Source organism: Vicia villosa, linkage group LG4, assembly GCF_029867415.1.
Source record: "Vicia villosa cultivar HV-30 ecotype Madison, WI linkage group LG4, Vvil1.0, whole genome shotgun sequence".
Lineage (NCBI taxonomy): Eukaryota > Viridiplantae > Streptophyta > Magnoliopsida > Fabales > Fabaceae > Vicia > Vicia villosa.
In genome coordinates, this window is record NC_081183.1 from 136,073,815 (window position 1) to 136,084,104 (window position 10,290).

The window sequence follows — 10,290 nt, forward strand, 5'->3', positions numbered from 1 at the left end:
TTTTAAAGATAAGGGACCAAAATAGACCTTGGGGTATAGTTAAGTGACCAAATAAAGATCTTCCCACCTCATTTTTTATATAGATTTTCGTATTAAATCAAAATCTTTTTTGTCTATGCTTCATCTCTATATTTTTCTTTTATGTTTTTATTTTTGAGGGATTGCTTTGTGCCATATATGATTGGTAGTTATTAGATGCTACAACTGATATTTATATACATTCTACTAGTCTTTATGTCATTAGAGAGTGTATTTCTAGATCGATGATCTAATGTGTAGTAGTAATCGTATAGTTGAACTAAGTTGTTTTACCTTTGAGACGTCGTGGTAGATAATTTGTCTTGCACAATTTTAAGCAATGTCACGAAATATCTTAAAGAGAGTGACGTACTCTGTAACTCGATTCAATATTCTCTTCAAAGACATTTTTTTCAAAATCATAAAACAACAAATTGGACCCTAAAAGAAGAAAACCAAAAAAAAGTATTTGATGAAACATAGAAAAATAAATACCTAGTTCAAATTTGTAAGATTATTGGTGAAAACAAAGCTTGGAATTGTTGTTGAACTGCATGCATACTTATATGTATACTTAGAAGAAGTTTTGAATCTTTTCTTGTTGTCGCGATTTGTTTCCGTTAATTAATTTAATAATTAAAATTTTATCCTTTAAAAATGAATAAACGGATGTTGCAAATTTGAACTCGTATTTTTATATTTAATATTTTTATACAAATTATCAATTGAACTGACTTAATCAACCAAAATAAAAACTGAAAAAAACTAACAAACATGAAAGCTTTTTTTTAAAATAATGTTGATCAAAATAATTAATGTCGACAACTAAAAAAAATAGAAGAAGCATGTAAATAAAAACTCCAAAGTATTGCAATTGAGTCCGATTAAAAGATACCAAAAATTCATATTATTCCTATTATAAAATTTAAAATCTAAATCATTCAATTTTCATTCAACATTACCAAAATGGCTGACAAGATGTTAGTGTGACCGCAGCTTTTCAAATGACAAGAAGCTACAAGTTACAACCGACATAAATCCCTAAATTTGCAAGCAAAGAAAAGTGACATCGTTGTTTTCCTTCTATAAGTATGTCCAATATAAGTGGAGAGGAAATGCCAAGTGGTAACTAAGTAACCAATAAAAGCACAAAAAAGATAAGATTTCAACTCACAAACCTACCATGGGAGTTTGTGCTACGGTCGGTGCCTTTACATTAAATTACAACTACTCCATGTGTTCCAAACATTATAAATACTACCTTTTTAATTCAATTACTCCCATAAAAATTCTCTAACATCTAAATCATTTCTTTATTCTTAACAAGGATTTATCTAGGTAATAGTTGTGCAGAAATATGCAACTGCATATAATTTAGTTGGTAATTGTGTAAAGATATCTAAAAATAAAAAAAATTTAAATAACAATGTTTAAAAAAAATTAAAAAAAATAAATTTTTAAAAAAATTTACCAAAGTGTTTAGGTTTTGCAGACCCCTTGGAGTATGCGCCAAACCATTTGGCGCATTGATATAAGATTTTCTTGAATTAGCCAATTCATTTGGCTTATTAGTGTAAAAAATCAAAAAAAAAAAAAACACCCACATAGGCGCCAAACCATTTGGCTAGCCTAATGTGAGTGACACATAGGCACCAAATCATTTGGCGCTAACACCTAATTTTTGTACCAATGCGCCAATTCATTTGGCGCATACTTTAGGGGGTCCTGCAAAACCTAGACACTTTGGTAAATTTTTTAAAAAACTTGTTTTTTTAGTAATTTTTTTTTAAAACTTTGTTATTTAAATTTTTTTTTCTCTAAAAGTATCTGAGTATTAATTTGTATATGAAAAAGAATTTATAATAAAAAATGTATAAGTTTGTATTTTAATATGGGGTGATTTTTTCACAAAAGCCACCATATGATAAAGAATAAACAATTAAGAGAAAGAAACAAATTAAGAAAAGAAACAGAAACAAACAAAAGATGATAAAAAGAAAAAAGAAAAAGGTTGTTGACCCTTTACAAACCATATCTATTCTCTTTCTTTTTTTTTCATCTTCTTCTTCTCTGTAATAAATTCTCATCTCTATTTCTTCCTATTGCTTCCAATTTCAGCAACAACAACAATCCAAAAATGGAAACTCCAGAACCAGAAGGAGAGCTTCTAAAGAAGATTGAAAGGCTTGAAGCTGGTCAAGTTCACCTCAAACAAGAAATGTCAAAGCTCAAGCTTTCTCAACGTAGAAGGTCTCATTCAGTTTCACCTCAACGTTCAAGGTTAGGTGCTTCTGCTGCTTCTTTTTCTGCTGCTGCAAATAACAAAGGGTCTTCTTCACCTCTTCAGAGAGAGAGCCGTGGTGGTGGTAGTAGTAGTTATGATCCTCATCGTCAAAATGGTGGCAAGTATCTCAATATTTTGCAGTCAATTGGTCATTCTGTTCATATATTGGATCTTCATTGTCGTATCATATACTGGTTAGTTAGTTACTATTTTTTTTTTGTTGGTGTTTATTCATATTTGGGTTGTTTTCTTTTTTGCAAATCTACATTAAAAAAACAATCTTTTTGGTTTTTTAGAAAAGGGGTTTTAGGGTTTGGTTCGTGTGATTGTGATGTATGTGATGTGATGATGATCATTTTGTAGGAACCCTAGTGCTGAAAACCTGTATGGTTATGCAGCAGAAGAAGTTCTTGGTCAAGATGGGATTGAAGTGCTTGTTGATTCTAGTGAATTTGAGTTGGCGAATGATGTATTCAACCGTGTGAAAATGGGAGAAAGTTGGACTGGTCAGTTTCCTGTTAAGAATAAGACGGGTGATAGGTTTGTAGCGGTTGCGACGAATACGCCTTTCTATGATGATGATGGGAGTTTGGTCGGTGTTATTTGTGTTTCTAGTGATTCAAGACCTTTCCTTGAAAATATAGTTCCTTTTTCGGTTGGGAAGAATGAAGAAAAGGATTCGGGTGTTAGTTTTTCTAAAATTGGGATTACTAATAAACTTGGTCTTGATCCTCAGCAGCCACTTCAGAATGCTCTAGCTTCGAAAATATCGAATTTGGTTTGTATTTGTGCTTGTGTTTTTTTTATGTTTATTGTTTTTTTAGGTTATAATTTATTTTGGTGTGTCTTGATGTTGTTGCAAACTTGCAATGCAACTATTGAATCAGGCTTCAAAGGTGAGTAACAAAGTCAAGTCTAGAATCCGGACTCGAGAAAATGGTGTTGGTGGAGAAGGAGAGAGCGGAGAAACTGAACGTGGTTTTTCAGACCAGAGAGAGGATGGTGATTCTAGTGGAGCTAGCACACCTGCCGGAGAGTTGCCACAATCTCCTTTCGGTCTACCTTCTCACATCGAGGAGAGATCACAAGGGAAACCTATGAGAAACTCTGGTGATGAGAGTGAAGAAAAACCGATACACAAAATCATAACTTCTAAGGCGGAAGCATGGATTCAAAAGAAAACTATGTCATGGCCATGGAAAACAAATGATCGGGAAGAATCTGAGTCAAAGAACGTTCGGGTTTCTTGGCCTTGGTTGCAGGGTGATCAAGAAAAAGAGCACGCTAATCAAAAGAATGTGTCTTCTGGATTGAAGCTGGAAAGTCGGGCAAGTGAAAGTTATCAACCAGTTATTAACGAGGCTTCAGGATCTTGGTCATCCTTCAATGCTAACAGCACAAGTAGTACCAGCAGTTGCGGGAGTGGCAGTGGTAGCAGTTCTGCTGCCAATAATAGAGTGGATGTTGACTCCGATTGTTTAGATTACGAAATTTTGTGGGAGGACTTGACAATTGGAGAGTCAATTGGGCAAGGTAATATTGAGTCGCCAATGGTTATCGTGCATTGATGCCCTCTATATGTTTTCTATTAATCTTTTTATTGCTACCATGCAGGTTCTTGTGGAACTGTATACCATGCTCTGTGGTATGGATCAGTATGTTCTTTTCCCAACCTTTGATTTCTTGGTTTTAATTTCATTTGTTATCACATACATGACAACATATTTACTTTTTTCAGAAATACTATTCAAAGTGTTATGCTGCTGTTCTGTTTTTTATTTTCTATTCACCTTTCTACAGGATGTTGCGGTCAAGGTTTTCTCAAAGCAAGAATATTCAGAAGATGTAATACAGTCCTTCAGACAAGAGGTGTGCTCTTCGATAGTCTAATTTTCTTATTATGTTTGGAAATCGACTTAACTTTTACATTATAAGATGAGGTAATGAGCTTACATTTAAGTAAAAAAAATGGATGTGGGTGCTAAGTTACCTGAGAGAGAAAAATTGACGAAAACATAATAGAATTTAGTCTTATAAGAAACCAAAAATCCAAAACACACATACGTGCGCGCGTGTGTATGTGTGCGCGTGCATGCGTTATTGCAATTGCTGTTATCAAGTATACATATTATTCATTAAGTTCCACTGCTTCCCTCGTAGTCTTGTACTTTTCTCTTTGATTACTTTATGTAACATTAATTCGACTATGTACTCTGCTGAAAGGTGTCTCTGATGAAAAGACTTCGCCATCCAAATATTCTACTCTTTATGGGCGCAGTGACTTCACCTCAGCGTCTATGCATTGTTACAGAGTTTCTCCCACGGTTTGTCCTGAACTTTATTTTGATATTCTGTGTCATGAGGATTCTAATTCTAATTTACTGTGCTATGTTTCACAAAAAAAATTGATTTATGCTGATAGCTCGCATATCCATTTGTGTTTTTACCAATTCAGCGGAAGCTTATTTCGTTTGCTCCAAAGAAACACATCCAAACCAGACTGGAGACGGCGGGTTCACATGGCCTTGGATATTGTGAGTACTTCGAAACAAAGTTATATACAAAATCTCATAGATAGAAGATATTCATTTGTATGGTCCTGATTTGTATGGTCCTGATGCTTACTTTTTCTACAGGCACGAGGTGTAAATTATCTTCATCATTGCAACCCTCCAATCATCCACCGAGATTTGAAGACTTCAAATCTTCTAGTCGACAAGAATTGGACTGTGAAGGTCTCACACTTGTCTTTGTTTTTAGTATTCCTTCACTTGACTATAGCATTTTTTTCTACTTAGATACACTTAATCATATCCAAGCTTGTTCAGGTTGGTGATTTTGGTCTTTCACGTATCAAACATGAAACCTATCTTACGACTAAAACGGGAAAAGGCACGGTAGGCTCTTATTATTGCGTCTAAATTTGTGGTTAATGATGCCACCAGTTTATCTTACTGATTCTCCTGGCATCTTTTGTTTTGTAGCCTCAATGGATGGCACCAGAAGTTCTTCGTAACGAGCCCTCAAATGAAAAGTGCGTTTAACTAATACCCACAATTTCTTTCTCTCACTGTCACTAAAGTTCTACATTTTATATCTATTTTTTCTGGTCGGGAAAATCAGGTCCGACGTTTACAGTTTTGGAGTGATATTGTGGGAACTTGCAACAGAAAAAATCCCTTGGGATACTCTCAATGCAATGCAGGTATTGTTTTCATGTCGCATGAATCACGGAAATTTCTAAAATTTAACATATGTATAAAGTAATGTTATAGTTAAGCTTATTGAATGAAAAACCGCTGCAAAATATTTCATTATAATGTGGCGTTTTTCTGTTTCAAGCTTAGAAAGAATATATATGAACAAACGTTTCTCTATTTTTCTTCTTTAGGTTATTGGAGCTGTAGGGTTCATGAACCATCGACTAGAAATTCCGGAAAATATTGATCCACAGTGGGCTTCAATAATCGAGAGTTGCTGGCATACGTGCGATTTCTTTAAACTCTGTTATATTTCTTATTTATCATTTATTTCCCATTGCTCTAAATTTCCAAACAATCTTATCAACCTTTAGGAAAAAAAACAAAAACTTAACACCACTAGTCATCATCAGTCATAATATGCTAGCTAACTTACAACTTTATCTGTTACTATCAGTGATCCGGCTAGCCGACCAACATTCCAGGAACTGCTGGAAAGGCTTAAAGAGCTGCAAAGACGGTATGCGATTCAGTTCCAAGCAGCCAGATCTGCTGGTGGTGAAGTCACTCGAAAGGAATCCTAGCCAAGCTAGCAAACCATCTTTCGATTTTTGTAGTTGTGGCTGCTGATGCCAAAGGATTATTTTGCACATATCTTACAAAAGCATTCCTTACGAGTAGACGAGTTGGTACAAACAATTGGTCCTGGAGCTCCATAGCATTAATCTTGCAAAACTATTCGAGTTATTTTGTGTGTTTACCATTGAAGATCTTAAACTTAATAGTGATGCTGTGTGTTGAGTTTGGGGAATGAGTTTCTATTATTATCATCACTGTAATATAATTTTATATGGATAATGTTTGTACCACTTTTAATTGTACAGTAAGTAGAAAAAAGGAAGTAAAAAAAACTATAGAGGTTTCATGTTACTGCATAGAACTGCCACTTTTTAGTTGCATTATCCTTGTTGATTTAAAGTGGTCTGTCATTTGTGAATTTTCATTGCAGCTTTATTGACCGAGTTATTTTTAAGCATTATTGATCATATTTCTAGTTAGAAATTTGAAACATCACAGGTTACAATTTTATTCCAACAGTGTATAACTTGTCGAATCCTGTTTAGGTTAGCTTTGCTATACATAACCAGTGTCTAGGTTGCTATACATAAGAGTTGTGTTAGGCAATTGACAGTCAGCGTAAAACTGTCAAATTTCTATGACATGAAGTATATAACTTCTCAATTACTTGAATGTCAATGAATGAGGACGAAACTGATTGCTAAATTCATACCAACTGGATTGGCCAATACGAACAAATCTTGAAAGACCGATCCTGTATGGGGTTAAAATCAAGTTTTGGTGACTTAGGAAATTATTATATTTTATCACACATAGAGTGCAAGTCACAAAATAGTTGGATCGCCAACAAGCAACATAATGGAATGACAAATGCGTGTAGGGCTGTCATATTTGAGTAGAACCTAGTACAGGCTGGCATGATGATGACAAACTATATATGTCCAGCAAGCAATCACCCATATATGACAAACATGAAGATCTTCATGAATAACCAAACTCCAGCATTAAGATAAACGGAACATCTTTTGAACCACAAAAATTGAGTGAGGGTTATTACAATATCAACAACATAGTTAAGATTTCTAAAGAACTACATCATCTTCATCTTCATAGTGTATACATTTGGGGTTCAAATTTCAATGCACAACAAAAATATAACATTGATTGTAGTCGGAAACATTGGCCCTTGTTTGTTTCTTAACATACTAGTGAAGCAAGTGGCGAATGGCAGCAACAGCATCACCTTTATGCTCACGCAAGGTTCTTTCAGCCACCTTTTTGTCCAACTGTAGTATAAGAAAAGTATGTTAATTAATTGGAATGTAAGCTTTCCGGATAGATTTTGGTACATGTTGAAGAAGTTACCTCTAGTTCATTTGCAATTATATCAACATCTGCTGCATTAATCTTAACAGCGGCTAATTCTTTCTCCCTGTGATTCAATCAAAATGCAACCAAGATTCAGAGAGAGAAGAAAAACAAATCACAAATGCAGGAGAAATGAGAGTAATCCATGGGTCTTTTTACTTAATCATGTTTCACTCATGTTAAAATAAAAACTATAGAACTACACAAGTACTTTACTTGACATTTCTACTAGTAATACAAAAATTATATTTCAACATATATACCAGAACAACAGAAAGGGTACAAAGGTATAGCGCAAAGGAAAGAAAAACATACATATTAAACATCAAGCATAGCAAACAGCTACATGTGTACACTTTTGTTACGCAAATGAATTATGAAATTATGTAAATAAGAACAAAGGCACCTCCTATGCTCACAGACAGAGTGAATACTCAAGTTGAAGACTAAAACAGTTTTTGATTACCATACTAGTGTGGCAAGGCAATGGCACGAGAGGGTACGGAAGAAGGGAAGTGATACCAACTCTTTGAACTTGGATTTAACAAATTTGGTTCAAGGTTCCTAGTACCTACACTAGCTTGTCACACAGCAAAAACACTGGTAAATTTAAACCCTGCTTCCTATTTTCAATACTTTGATAATGTCCTTTAACCAAACCTACACATTACAAAGCGAATAGCCCTATCAAGCCAAAAAGTCTGATGGTCCTTCAACAACTTTTTTCCGTGTGTAATTTACCCTTCCAAATTTAAAAATAACAATTTATATCAAAACCCTTTTCTACGGACCGCAACTCTCTGCAGTCAGAGAAGGGCGCAGTCACAGTCAACAAGTTATAGACTTTACGACTAAAATTCAATGGTGCAGATTGAAAATCCAATAAATAAATGAAAAACTATATTAGCAAATCAATGGATATGATCACCCTACAGTTACCAGGGAATCCATTTCCCTTTTCCACTAGCTGGAGTTAGCAGTCGGCTACATAAACTAGTTGATGTCATAACTCCCCTGCCGTGCATCAAGTCCAAAGACAAACTATTTACTTCTAAATCTCCACGGTTTGACCTATAATTTTTATGGACTTCCACTATTTAAAGCCCTGCCTTGCAATGGAGCCAAGCACAAGATCTTACATAGGATTGGTTGGCTTGTGAAAGATCGTAAAACTCAGTTAGCACGGCACGCAAGATCCTACCAAAGGTAAAAATGGTAATTTCATATATATATTTATACACACATACACAAAGATAAAAATTATAATTCAGACCAAAAAAAGGCTCAGCACTCTCTTTTTTTTACAATCTTGCTTCAAAAATCTAGATCTTGACCACACTAGCAATGAAAATATTCTTTCCTAAGTACTAACGAATGCTCACATAGGTTTTCTCCTCACATGCTTAAACCACTCCTAAGTACTAACACGTTTCCTACAATGGGGACTACCATAACTCTAATCATTGAACTTCTATTCCTATTTTTTCTTTATAGCCACTAACTCAAAATAAAATTCTCATTTCTACAGCACTAAAATTTTCTGTTACCAAAATTTGACAGAAAAGAACAATTGATGAAAATCACGAAAGAAATAGTTGATGATTGATTTTGATACCTCAAGCGCATGGCATTCCAATCGGCTTCAGCAGAAGCAGCAATGGAAGCCATGGCTTCTTGAACGCGAGTAGAATCAAGCTGGCGATCTTCGACGCGGTCAGTGAGTTTGTCGAAGGCTTTACTCTGCTGTTGCATGTCTTTGGAGTCAATTACCATCTCCAGAGCTTCATCTCCACCCTCCATTTTCTCTCTCCTCTCTCTCTTCTCTTCTCTTTTCAGCTTCTGATTATGTTACTTTGCCCTAGCAAAATTCAGAAACCGAAAAATAAGGTGAGGTTGCGTTTTTCTGTAATGATGATAGTTCAGTCAAGTTCTGGATCGTTATTGGGCTTCTTCGGGTTGCATCTTACATTTTGGCCCGGATTTAAGCCCAATTTTTAGTGTATCTATTTTGTCAATTTCTATATTTTGAGAATTCTACTTGCCAACCCCCAAGTTATCCGTGGCACCCCCAAAAGGTATGAAAAGGCCATAATGTCCAACCAAAATCATTTATTCCATTCTTAGAAATCTACGGAGAGTACCAGATTTTTCAAATTTTAGGGCGATACCGGAAATTTGAGTTGTGTACTAGAAATTCTGCGAAAATAAGTAAGTTTTCGGTATTTTTATAAAATTTCCGGTATTTCGTACCGTCAATTTTGAAATTTACGGTATTTTGTACCAGAAATTTCAAAATTTCCGGTATCTTAATAAATTTTAAGAAATACCGGAAATTTTGAAATTTCTGATATTTTTTCAAGTACCGAAAATTTTGAAATATTTGAAATTTCCGGTAGTTTGTATTTTTTTTTTAAATTATATTTTTTTCCAGTGAGGACTAGAGGCAGGGATGGTATAGTTGCGAGTCGGGCCATCGATAGAGCCGAGGCTCGTGTTCGGGCTGATGCTGATGAGGATGGTATGTTAGTCTTGCATGTTGTACATGTTGCTCCGACCGGTTTCTACCGGAAACGAAGGGCTGAGGAGGCGCAGGCGGGTAGGGGTTCCGTGCACCTCGGTGCATGGGGTGGTAGAGCCTCCACTGTTGTGGACGGGCAGGATGATGTTGGTCATGAGGATGCTAGGGAGGATGTTGCTAGGGTTGGGGATGTTTTTCGGGAGGATGTTGCTAGGGTTGAGCCGGTGGTTGCTAGGGTTGAGCCGGAGGTACATGTTGCTGATGAGGGGGTGGTTGAGGAACAGGTGGCTATGGCTGATGAGGGGGTTGCTAAGGAGGTGGTG

General features: G+C 35.5%; 2 protein-coding genes across 3 annotated transcripts; one reads left to right on the forward strand and one right to left on the reverse strand.

The window, feature by feature from the left end:
- Positions 1–1,942: 1,942 nt before the first annotated feature.
- LOC131595283 (serine/threonine-protein kinase STY17) lies at positions 1,943–6,499 on the forward strand. 2 transcript variants are annotated; one of them, XM_058867594.1, is made up of 14 exons: positions 1,943–2,028; positions 2,137–2,496; positions 2,666–3,080; positions 3,190–3,835; positions 3,917–3,957; positions 4,103–4,171; positions 4,526–4,626; positions 4,758–4,836; positions 4,939–5,037; positions 5,131–5,199; positions 5,287–5,336; positions 5,426–5,507; positions 5,694–5,788; positions 5,960–6,499. In XM_058867594.1, the coding sequence occupies exons 2-14, from the start codon at positions 2,156–2,158 to the stop codon at positions 6,084–6,086; spliced, it is 2,214 nt and encodes a 737-aa protein (XP_058723577.1). In that variant the 5' UTR covers positions 1,943–2,028; positions 2,137–2,155; the 3' UTR covers positions 6,087–6,499. The 2 variants fall into 2 exon arrangements, with proteins under 2 accessions (XP_058723577.1, XP_058723576.1); XM_058867593.1 differs by lacking the exon at positions 1,943–2,028 and having other exon boundaries at positions 2,036–2,496.
- A 586-nt stretch (positions 6,500–7,085) lies between these two features.
- LOC131595284 (uncharacterized) lies at positions 7,086–9,346 on the reverse strand. Its single transcript, XM_058867595.1, has 3 exons — positions 9,065–9,346; positions 7,447–7,513; positions 7,086–7,367 (listed from the first exon to the last, which is right to left on the reverse strand). Exons 1-3 carry the CDS (start codon positions 9,247–9,249, stop codon positions 7,287–7,289), a joined length of 333 nt encoding a protein of 110 aa, XP_058723578.1. The 5' UTR covers positions 9,250–9,346; the 3' UTR covers positions 7,086–7,286.
- Between the last annotated feature and the right edge of the window lie 944 nt (positions 9,347–10,290).